This window comes from Haemaphysalis longicornis, unplaced genomic scaffold (genome assembly GCF_048455015.1).
Source record: "Haemaphysalis longicornis isolate Haplotype H1 unplaced genomic scaffold, Haemaphysalis longicornis Haplotype H1 scaffold_7, whole genome shotgun sequence".
In the NCBI taxonomy this organism is placed as follows: Eukaryota; Metazoa; Arthropoda; class Arachnida; order Ixodida; family Ixodidae; genus Haemaphysalis; species Haemaphysalis longicornis.
In genome coordinates, this window is record NW_027526422.1 from 154,015,457 (window position 1) to 154,027,647 (window position 12,191).

General features: G+C 48.0%; 1 protein-coding gene across 1 annotated transcript; it reads left to right on the forward strand.

Moving 5' to 3' along the window:
• The first annotated feature begins 1,278 nt into the window (after window positions 1–1,278).
• Window positions 1,279–9,531, forward strand: LOC144146612 (acetylcholinesterase-1-like). The gene is made up of 3 exons (XM_077678549.1): window positions 1,279–1,555; window positions 6,197–6,446; window positions 9,381–9,531. The coding sequence occupies exons 1-3, from the start codon at window positions 1,438–1,440 to the stop codon at window positions 9,529–9,531; spliced, it is 519 nt and encodes a 172-aa protein (XP_077534675.1). The 5' UTR covers window positions 1,279–1,437.
• Window positions 9,532–12,191: the final 2,660 nt, after the last annotated feature.

A 12,191-nucleotide genomic window follows, 5' to 3' on the forward strand; every position in this document is an offset into this window, starting at 1 on the left:
CGCTAGCCTATCCACGCCACTGCAGGGCAAAGGCCTCTCCCATTATTCTCCAATTATCAATGTATCCCCGCAAACTTCTTGATCTCATCCGGCCATCTTACTTTCTGCCACCCCTGCCACGCTTGCCTTCTCTAATCATTAATAAAGTAATGGTTAATATAGTAACGAATAATGATTAATGTAATGAATAATATATGGTAATAACGTAATGTATAATACAGGTGTTTGCTTGTTCAGCAGAACTTAGACCTGTTGAACTGCATATTGGATTGATTGATTGTAGGGTTTAACGCACCGACGCAACGCAGGCGATGAGGCGCGCCGTAGTGGAGGGCTCCGGATCAATTTTGACCACCAGGGGATCTTTAACGTCGCCGAAATCTCGTACACACGGGCGTTTTTGCTTTTCGCCTCCATCAGAACAGCGGCCGCCGCAGCCAGGAATCGAACCCGCGACTTCATGCTCAGCAGCGCAACGGCTTAGCCACTGAGCCACCGCGGCGGGGAACTGCATATTGGAACGTACTGTTCTTATTCGAAACTAGAGCTGTTGACGTGTACATCAGAACGTACTTTCGTGATTTAAAAAAACTTGCATGTGGCGAGATACCCCAGTAAATATCGTACGCCTACATAAAGATAATAAAAGCATAAATAAAGATTGATAAAGCTGTTGTCACGTGACAGGATAACGTTGAGCGGTATATTTACAATATATTTACAATGGAGACGTAGCCTTTGAGGAGACAGAAAAGCGTGGTCACCACCGTTTTCGGTCGACCATCCTTCGCGCCAGTTATCCGGTGCACTGCATCCTGTCTTTAACGGTGCGCCTTCCACGCTTCTAAACGTCATGTGACAATAATAGACAACATACATGAAACGCTTCAGCGCGCATCTACGCTTCTTTTCTTGCCTTCTTTCGTACACGAGCACCGCGAACGGGCCAGGCACCGGAAGTGCGCATGGTTCCACAAGAATACCTCTGCCTTCATGCTCGGTCACTTGAAATATACAGCAAGGTCTGTAGTTCGGATAGTTGATACATTCCAGAACAAACAGCGCAAGAACGGGGACAGGGCAATGAAACGACGTACACAAGCGCTCGTGCTCGGCGTTTCTTTGCCCTGTGTCGTTTCTTGCGCTGTTTGGATCTGATTTAAAATCGAATATTCCTCCCCGTCTGACACTCTTCCGATGCCGTCCTTGGATACACGTAGCGACGCTTCGACGCAGAGCGTTCTGCCCGTGCCCAATGCCAATGGCTGATATGCGCAAACCTGTGGTGGTGCAGCGTACCCGAGCCAGCTGCTGAATCCCGATCCGTTCAACGGGAAGGACGTGCTCCTGGGCACGGTGGCCGGCGAAGGAGTGGTGCTCGCCGAACTCTACATAAGCAGCAGACACGCCAAGCCGCCCGATGTGCGGGGCCTGCTCATGCAGCTGCTCGATGCCTACGGGGTACTTGACGCCGGCCGCCTACTCGAGCACTACGCCAGCCACGGGCAGTGGGACAACCACACCGTGACCGTGGGACTCGCCAAGCGAGTTCTCGGTAAGGGCGTGGTGTCTCGCGCATGAACAGCACGCAGCAAGATGTTTTCGTGAGTTCTCGCAAGATTAGTTACTTAATTGCGGTATTTAACCTGCCGAAGCTACACTTTTGCTACGAGGAACGTCGTAGTGGAGGGCTGCCGACTAATTCTGACCACTTTGGTTATTTTTAACGCGGGCCGAAACCTCAACACACGAATGTTTTTTGCTTTCCGCCTTGAGGGTCACAATCCGAGCCGGGACAAGCCTAGAACCCTATCAAGGGGCCAAATCCACCCTAGATTTACTCCTTACGTACAAAGAAATAACCCTTCATTACCGCCTCGACCACCGTAGGTACCCCCCGGCTCACGTCAACCTCAATAATTCCGAAGAGCACACTTGGCGTCTCCTTCAGACGAACAGGTTCCCTAATCCCGCTATACTTCACCGAATCCACCCTTCATTATACCCTCCCCCGGAATGCCTTGCATGTGGCGCCCTCGCCACCCTTTTCCACATCTTCTGGGGGTGCCCTAAAGTTCCCTTTTCGATACTTTCCTGTGATTAGCAGTGGGAGGAGGCGCTGGGGAGCTCAGACCTGGAGGTACAAACCTCCTCGGTCACCAGAGCTGCCGATGTCGCCCCCCGGCACAAGCCAGCGGCCACAACCGCCCCCTGAGCCACATGAAGCTCATTAAACATCTCTCTCTCTCTCTCTCTCTCTCTCTCTCTCTCTCTCTCTCTCTCTCTCTCTCTCTCCATCTGAAAACCGGCCGCAATGGCCCGGATCGAATCCTCGTCTTTGGGCTCAGCAGCAAAACGGCCTAGCCACTGAACCTCCGCGGCGGGAGGGCAAGAAGATCGCGATCCAAGCTTTCTAAATGCCTTGTTGCCCAAAGGTTATGGGTTCTGTACTTTCTACGTTTACAGTCTTTGCCTAGGTTGCAAAATAAAAGGCCGTGAAACTTGCCACCGGAAGTGGTCTACTGCACGATGTTTGGAGGTTTGGAACTTCCGTCGACAGGGATTTATAATCCACACAAGGTCTAGCCTCCTAAATTTGGCTTCAACCTCACCATCTGAGGTGAAGTAAGAGGAGGCGACCTGCTAAGTCAGTGGGGTCAAAGCTATACCTTTATTTGTTTTATTTGGTCGCCAGCACTGCATAGCAAAACACTAGGAAATTCTTGCAATATTCCCCGTACGAGACGAACATTTGGGAAAAGCATGTAGCGACATCCCGAGAAATTCTTAGAACAGCCTCGACTTCCGACCTTTCGTTTCTAGGAATACGGAGTCACCTAAAAGAGCCATGAGGACAAAGCACAAGTTCGGTTCATTCGAAAGATTGCCTCGATAGAATCATACTGACACCACTGTTAACGCACACTTCGCTCAACTAAGCTACATAACTAGGAAAAAACGGATTGGCCATATGCGACCCACTAGCTCATTTCCCGCAACAGAACCTATGATCTCATATGAGCTTAGCTGTGCGATTGGCTTAGGACGGAAAAAGCAAACGCAAATTAGGCACGTCTTAATAGGTTTCCGAACGAAGTATTTGCGCTTAAGTGTAACGCATACTCATTTTAAAGGAGTACAAATGGTGCGGTAAACAATGAAAGTTACGAAAACGCACGTAAGCATAGAAGTACCGATGCGCACTGCTGTTGGTACTGGGCGCACTATGCTCGTTTTAGCTGCACAGCACTCCGCCGCTTTGAAGTTGTTTTACAGGACACTGGCCGATTGGAGTAAGCGGCGCTGTCTTACGTGACCCTGTTTGTCGAGGATAACCCAGGTTTCACGCGACGATCACTTTTTACAGTAAGAAAAACAACCAAGGGGTAAATACGTTCAAAAACAAAGCAACGGCGGACAACGGTTCGTGGATAGCTATAGCAGCGCCATCTGGGAGGGCTGACGGACAGCAAGGCCGCAAACCCGAATGACGCAGTGGAAGTTCCCTTGAATACACGGGCTTCTGACGTCATTGATGACATTACGAAAAGCCACAATTTGGCGGGAGAATCGAAATTTTAACCCAAACTGAGCAATTTCTCAGTGAATACGGCGTCACTTGCTGCCGGGCAAGCGCTGGGGGCACTATAAAACGCGAAATCTTTCGAATGAAACAAACTCGTATTCAGTCTTCATGGCTTCTTTAAACGTGCCTTATTCTCTCGGGGTTGCAGACACTGCGCGAATAGGACGGGGTCCCGTGCTCTCAAAGACTGGTAATTCGAACGGCAGGCCTACTCCCTTGATTTTTAACAGCATAGCTGTATAAGCGCTTAGTTCCGCCGTCGAGCATTACCGAAAACTCAGCTCAGCCCAGCGCACCTGAGCGTGCGCCTCGTGAGGAGCGCCCGGTGTCGTCGAGGCTTGTGCCCCACGAGGAGCTCCAAAAAATACAAAGACATAATACGAAACGCACCTAATGAGGAGCTCTAATGAGGAGCGCCCGGCGTCGGCCAGCTCGACGTTCGAAAGCACTCTGAACAGCGTTCTTGGCGTGATCTCTCGCATGCTCTTCTCTAGGACAGTTCACTTGCTTTCGCGCATGATCTAGTGAGCAGACACCGAGTTCAGGCTGCAGACGCCGAATTCGCGAAGCCCGTTGACACGGGTTCTAACCAGTCCTAACGCGGTCCATTTTAAAGGAGCCATGAAGACAAAATACAAGTTGGGGTTATTAGAAAGACTGCTTAGTCCCGAAAACATTGATACCAATATCATCGCAATCTTCGAACAAATAACGGAGATATTAAAGAAAACGTGTGAAGCAGTCGCGACCCCCTAGCCAATTTCCCGCAACTTTTCTATGACGTCACGGAACCTTGTTTTTGCGATTGGCGGCCGCCTAACTGACCTGTCGCGACGACACATGACTGGGCGCCTGTAACGGGGCCTCTAGTTCCATTTGATCGCGTCACTTGAATGCTAACGTGCAGTTAACGCACTGAAAATTATGTTTTATTGTCGGCTCGTATGACGTCATTCTTGCTCATAACACGTCACTGTGGCGCAACATTTGAAAGTTCTTAAATACTTCTTGCTTTTTTTCGTTAAAAAAACGTCTTCTGTGGCTGTAATGGAGCTGAGTGAGATACCGAATCCTAGTTCTTTCAAATTAACCGAAGTTGTATTTTCTCTTCATGGCTCCTTTAAGAGAGATGTGAAAGCCTGCGGACAAAACGATCCGGGCGTGCCAATCATGGAGAACTTTGAGCGGCAAGTTGGGATATTCGTGTGAGGTGCAACACCCGGGTCTCCGACTAAGAGAGAGGGTCCGCCAGCTCTGCTATTTCTCCATCCTTGCACCAGTAGCGCAAGCTGCGTCAATTTTCTTCACTAAACACTGTCCGTCGGGGTCCGTGCTCTCTTAACAGCGGGAGACTAAAAGAAGCTTATACCACACATGCGTGGTTGGTTTGTTGTAGACAGAGAAGGAAGTGGGACAGTATTTTGGCGAAACCCACCAGCAACGCTTTTTTTATTTGCACCTTATTATATTGTGTTTTACTTTCAGGGCCACAGCGAAAAACTAAGATCCTCGCAGTCACATCTGAGATGAAGCTAGAAAAGACAAATCCTCATTACTTCGAGAGCCGACCATGGCACGGGAAATGTGCCACAACTGCGCGAGTAAATTTCGACTTAGGGGCGGTTTCTGGTACCGATAGTTTCTGTACCTCGCAGAACGTACGGAAGCTATCACAGCGCACATTTGCGCACAGTAGCGAGCTCTTTGGATGCTTAACAAACGCATGAGATCATCACTGCGCAACAAGCATTGTGCGCGCGATACAGTGCGTAAATAACCACCCGCGGGAAAGAGATTGACGAGAATGTGAAGTGTACGACCAGAAAACGAGAGAAGTTGGTTGATGAGTGGGATATTTAGACGTGGCTGCAGTCACTGTCGTGCTGCTACGAGGGAATTTCTAGCGCACATGACCTGCGCTTGCGGGAGAGCCCTTACTTTTCCTTGACTACTAAGTCAGTACAGCTGATTGGAAGCTTGAATATGATTTTGGTTAATTTAAGACCTTGTCAGCGCTGACTTCAATTAGCCGGAATTGAATATTCAGGACAACTACATCAGTTATGGTTATGTATTCAAAACTCTACAATAACAGTCAAGAAGTCAAGCAAGACGTTTTAAGTTATTTCTGCGTAAGGACCTTTTTCCCTAACGAAGTTCTTAAGCCTTTGGTGTAAAGGATCGCGAGAGTTGCGCCCCGTGGAGTGGAGTGCAGCCGAAAAAGTTTTTTTCTTATCGCATTGAATACTACTGTAGGCGGTGGGTGGACATCCTAGTCCGGTAATCCACGCTGTGCTGAGGTGGCTGGGATGCGCGTCACAAGAAACTCCTGATCCGGAGCTGGCCACTGCGCAGCAAGCTCTCCCACTGCTAAGGGTGTGTGGTTGTGGGGTTGGGGGGTTGGGAAAGCACATCCAAACCAAATGAGCCATTTACAAATATACTTATTCACAGCACTCAGGCCATTCAAGTAGACGCATACTTTTGTAGCTGTTCCTAGCTGCGTCGAGATGTCTTGCAGACAACTTTTTTTCATGGTCCCGATAATACGTTGAGTATTATCTCTTTTTTAATATGTTTTGTTTTCCATGGCGCTTGCGTATTGTACAGGCGACGTGCTGTATACGTGTCCCGTGCTGTACCTCGCCGAGCACGTCTCGTCGAGCCGGAACAACAGCGTACACAGCTACGTATTCGACCACAAGCCCAGCTTCAGTGTCTGGCCAGACCCCGTGGCGGCTCAGTACGAAGATCTGGACTTCGTGTTCGGTGTGCCGCTGCGCCAGGGACTGGGAACGCCCGAAGAGCAGGGGCTCAGCCGGCGACTGATACAACTCGTGGCTGGCTTCGCAAAGAACGGGTATGGGCACTTTTTATTGCGGTAATGCGCAATAACAAACTACTGAGAACACCTGAGGGATTCTTGAACGTTTTGAACGATTGGCAGGCGCGTATTTTAGTCAAGGTGGTGCGCTATTTATGTCAGTGTTCCAGGCTGCAATTTTGAGCCGATCATGGAATCAGTCATCGAACTGCGACACCTCTGAATCCTACCAGCAGCATCGTTTTAGAGAGAAATACCTTCAATGAGCCACCTGCGCCCTAACGTTAAGGCGAACGTCTTATATGTACCATCGTTCATCGACCTTCAACGTCCTTAAAGGGAAGGTGAAGCGGTTTAGAATTAAAAGAAAAGTTGACTAGCAGCAAGTACACATTGAATAGTTCATGTGTACGAAATATTTTCGCAATACATGCAATAGAAGCGGCGCAATGAGCAAACAAAAGTGGCCCCATGCCCCGCCCCCATCTCGCCGCGCGACGCCGGAAGACCGAAGAGCGCGGGCGAAAACCGGCTGAAAAACGTCATACCTGGACTTCCGGCCGGATTCTGCCGCCTCGGCCATGCTCTTTTCGCCGTGTTTCCTTGTGAATGATACTTGTTGTTGTTCTGGTTGATATCACTCATTTGTACAATTTTCGTGTTCAAAAAGTATGCACGAACGCCAAACGAGGCATACGTTATCATGCCGTATTCCTAAGCAGAATAATGCCTCGCCGGGGTGCTTGATAACATACGGAAGCGACAGCCGAGGTGGCTGTGCTTGATGACAGAGAATATACTACACTACGTTAAATACTTTGTAAACCGCTCCAATGCGGTTTTTTCTTTTTGATGCGACGGACGTGAATGTTCACATTAGATTCTAGATTTAGGAAGGATGGTGAATACTGCTGTACTTTGGCCGGGGTTGTTTCGTTCCATTCCAGAAACCAAGTCACATTTGTTCAGGAAATACTTGTTTCGTTAAACGCGTTGGTTTTCTTTCCCTATGGGCTCAGGACAGTCTTCAAAAAAACAATTTTTTGGCCAAACTAAAACAAGGGGCCAATCCTGATAGAAGTTCTCTCCCGGCTAAGAGGAAACAGTATTCCTACAAAGTAAAAGAACCAAGACAACCAGATTACTTATTTTGCAAGTATACATGTCACAATAAGGTGATGTTTGTCTGTAATTAAAAAAAAAACACCACTCCGAACCACCACCGTGACTCGTGTTGACTGCGGGGGCCTAATTGCTTGCCCAAGATTCCGTGTGGCTGCATATTATAACCTGACAAGCACTTGTTGTCACTGAACCTCAAGTGTGCTCCAGTGATAGTCGGTGATATATATAATGATGATACTAAAAAAATTAGGAGCGAAGAGTAAATATACGGCCTCTGTCCGACTAGCGCGGTAAATCCTTAAATCTAGAAATGCTGAAACAGGCCAACAATTCATTATCACAAACGTTTGGTGATTGTTACCTAAAGTAACGTAACTACAACGTAACTGCCTTGTCCGACTGGTCTGTTAATTATAACGAGGTGGCCGTAATATTGTAGCAGAATGCGCAACAGCCAATAATGCTGAGCAGGCACTAGTATGCTGCAGTGTTTTCAGAATAAATGCATGTGAAGCAGTAAGACGCCACTCATCGAAGTGCAGCTAGCAATCGCGGAGGCGCCGTAGCGCCGCTGCCGAAATGGCGCGCGCGTGTGGGTCTGTGTACGGGGATGAGTAACGGGGCTGGGGTGGACGACAACGAACAAAGGAAATGCGGAAGCAGAGTCTGCTTGTTGGTTTATGCGTGTACCGGGAAGATGTGTCTCGCATATACGTTTACAGCGCATGAACGCTATTTTTTCGTGCAGTGCACGTACGTGCTTTTCGCTGGTAGATTGTTCATAAAACGCCCATTAATCTTCGGCACAAATGGTTTTGTGTATAATAAGAAACAGTTAAGGCAGTACCTAATATTAACATAAGGTATAAAATCCCCCTATGCTGGTTGCCTAATTCAAAAATATGTTGACGGAACCCACTAGTCGACGTCACAGTCACTGCTTTGGGGTTCTCTGTCGTGTAAAGCAAATTTAAGCTCCAAGATAATTGAACCAACAGCACGGGAAATTATAAAAGAAACTTCCAGTCATGTGCAAAAATTAGACTGCAAGCTAAATTGCCGCAAAGGCAACCGTGCGATCGTTCGCAATGCTTCCGACAACCCGCGCGGCCGAAGGGTGTCCTCCTTTGACGTCATGACGGGCGCAACCAATCAGGGGCGTCAAAAGACGAAAAGCGCGCGTCTTTTAAACGGGGCCGCGCTTTTTGCAAGATAAATGCCACTTGGACTCATGTACGATAAATTTCAATGTGATATTCGGAATCAGCGCGCAAGAAACTATATACCTGTTAATCTAACTCAAATTTTTTGGAAAGCGCTTCAGCTTCCCTTTAAGCCAACCATCGCTTTAAAGAGATTCACCTTTAGAAGGAAAATAGCATAGCAGAAGGCGTTGCCTAGCGCGAGTATAAACTCGGCATTAGAAAAAGATGGCCGTCTTCGCCAGTCCAATACCGATAAAATGAGCGCAAGAACGCAGACGACCGAACGAGCATAAAGCGAAGCTGATTGGGCTGAGTATTAGAAGTAGAAGATGTGTATGACAAATATCATTTCTGTGGACGTCAACATAAGGGTTCCTGGTCAAATTGTCACATTAGAAGAGAGAGAAAGATTTGTTGTCGACGGAGAAATTAACGTTGGAAGACAAAGATGTGTCTACGGTGAAAATACAAGAAAAGAACACAAGACGACGTGCATAGTGTGTGTCGTAAACCATCGCCGCTCTGGCTTCCTCTTTCAAGCCACCTTAAGGATCACATAAGAAACCCTGTGCATTTTTTTTTCGGTTGTTTGCATGTTACACGCGCCCGCAGCATTGCAAAGGCGACATCTTTCTCGCAGGGCGCTCCCGGAGTTGAGTGACGGAGCCCCGTGGCCACAGTTCTCGGGCCTTGACAACGAGACGGTCCACATCACGCTGGGTGGCTACACACTCTCACCGGAGTCACGCGGGGACCACTGCAGCCGCATTAGGCCGCATATCTTCTACTAGTCCGTGTAAAGCACAGCACGCAGCCAAGACGTCGTGGGCGGGCTCCTCCGTGGGCTCTGCGAGGCCGTCTCCTACCGCCTGTTGTGTCCGAACTATGGCCTCAGGACGCTTCATATATATACCGAGCTCATATTTTTTTATTTCTTTCAATTCATGCGTATTTTATGTGCGGTATCGTCGCCTTTATAGTTTTCCACTTGTTGACTTGCTGATGTCGAAAGAAGTTATGAAGCATGCGCTCCAAGTCTGTTTCTTTATGCAATATGTGTCATGATCATCATCGCCATCATCATCATCGTCCTATATACGCCCACTGCAGGTCAAAGGCCTATACCAGAGATCTGCCATTATCCCGGTCCTGTGCTAACGCCGACCAATTTATCCCCGTAAACTTCTTGCTCTCGTCTGCCCATCTAACTTGATCTCATCTGCGCATATATCTGCCATATATATGGCAGACTATATGGAGCGAGCGTGCGCTCATGGCGTCAGTCTTGGGATGCAGGAGGTCCCGCATTTCGGTAAAGTGACGCAGCAAGACAGCGAAGTGAGAGGACGTGTACGCCTGTCCATAAAAGGGCTGCGAGCTAGACGGCCATAAGTAGCGTCGAGCTCCTATAGTTTGCGGTCTCTAGTATAAAACAAGCGCAGTGGGGAAGTGGCTATGGGGGCGATCATAGGCTCAATCAGGTCACAAAGGAGTCAAAAGGCTCCATTACTCAAGATGGCTTACAATGTGATAACTATACAGCTTACAATGTTATAAAACTAAGATTGACTACGTAATACTATGAATAGGTTTTCAAGGACGACAGCCTTTGTTGGGCTAGTTCAACCAAAAAATTTTGGTCCGTGTGTATCTCTATCGTCTCTCTGTCTGTCCTTTGAGACAGCCACTCGGCCAAGGAATAAAGCAATTCCGAAACGGGAAGTTTATATGAAAAAAAAAAAAAACCCTCCGAACTAATAAATCAAGTGCCTTACTTCGTACTTGGTAACATTTTCAAGCAAAGAGAACACATTCGGCATATTCGAGGCAACACATCAATGCATAGCTGGTATAGGCAGTGTTCCTTTAATTTAAAATAGATGTTCACTCGATATTTGCGATAGCAAGTGAAAAAATACGCGTTGAAAACAAATTCGAACCCACAGATAGAGAAAAAGCTCGCGCCCGAGCATTGACCCCGTGGCGGAATTTCAAGTCCAACAGCAACGAAAGGATCTGATGGATGGCACGCGAGCAACGGAGCGCGGGAAAATTGAATTGACTTGAGCGAATTTAAACCGTATTCGTCGTGAGGGGAAAGAGACGAGACGGGAAGAGGGTGAGAGGTGGGACGGGGCTAGAAGAGGCATTCACGTGGCCGGGGCGGCATGAGGCTATCTTCTTTCCACTACATTTGCAGCGAAATGAGCAGACACGAGGTCATTTTGTTTAATCAACTACGCTCGCAACCAAATAAAAACACCATGCATAAACTCCGAAGCAGTAAATGCACGCAGTCTAGCGGCAATTTCAGCTTCTTAGCCAAAGGTTCTCCTGAGAAACATGAACAATTAAATTTTTAACTATAAACATTGTGAAGTTCATAACTCTGTAGCGTGTTATCAGGTATATCACTATTCTTTTTTGGAATATATCATGTGCAGTTCTCCTGCCCTGTTAATCATGTGCGCCACATGGTGACAAGACTTCGAAACCCAAGAAATCCAAGCACTAGAAGCATACTTTGGCTTTCCGCACTATATACACGGACGCATGCCACCGTTGCGGAGGAACGTGTTCCTATCCTCTGGATGCCTTGGTGGCTTGACAGCCACTTATAGTCTACGTAAGCTTTTTAAAAACGCGATATCTAGGATATCGAGATCCTCTTCCATAGCTTCCAGGAATGCGTCCTACCAGCAAGGTTTCAAGGACACTCGCCTGCCACAAGCATATTTCACCCACAGAGTCCGCTCCACACAACATCTCAATTACTGCTCCTCGGCTGCCCCCTCCGTTAGCAATGCGACTCATTAGCATCATCATTAGGTCACAGTTGTGGTTACAACAATTGGCAGCAGTACGTCACAACAATGGGCATCAACACTGGGTCACAGTTGCTTATCGTTAGTCTTAAACAACGGGCACCTTTCATAGTGGGGAGAGAGAATAAACTTTAATAAATGAAAGGATGCAAGTGGTTGGTTTCCTCAGTTCAGGAGCCCGTTGAATCGTCCAGCCGTCTCAGCCCGGTGGATCAGCCGAAACTGATCTCCGATGATCCAGCTAGCCAGTTCTCCATCCCACTGCTCAACTGAGGGGTTAGAAATCTCTGGAAGTAAGTAGTTAAGCTGGCACTCCCACACCATGTGATGCAGAACGCAGCGTGGAGTCAGTGTCTTCCATCGCTACCACGTTTATGGAAACCCCGGAGTCTGCTTCGGCTTCGTTATCGGTTTTCGTCGTACGTGCTGGTATAGTCGTACTCGCCGGTCCCTAGCCCGCCAGGGAACGTCCTGCACTTCTCGAATGGGACCTACGAACTTAGGATTAAAATTCGGGCAGACTACTCGCCGACCACCTAAATGCAATTTGTCCTACCAATTATCGTTTTTTCCTCGCGTCTCCTACCCTTTACCCCAGAAAAGCAGCCACCCTCCTTGATATCAAC

Coding starts and splice junctions, on each gene's coding strand:
- LOC144146612 (XM_077678549.1), top strand. CDS start 1,438: ATGCAGCTGCTCGATGCCTACGGGGTACTTGACGCCGGCCGCCTACTC. Junction 1,556..6,196: donor ACTCGCCAAGCGAGTTCTCG/GTAAGGGCGTGG, acceptor CGTATTGTACAG/GCGACGTGCTGTATACGTGT. Junction 6,447..9,380: donor GCTGGCTTCGCAAAGAACGG/GTATGGGCACTT, acceptor TCTTTCTCGCAG/GGCGCTCCCGGAGTTGAGTG.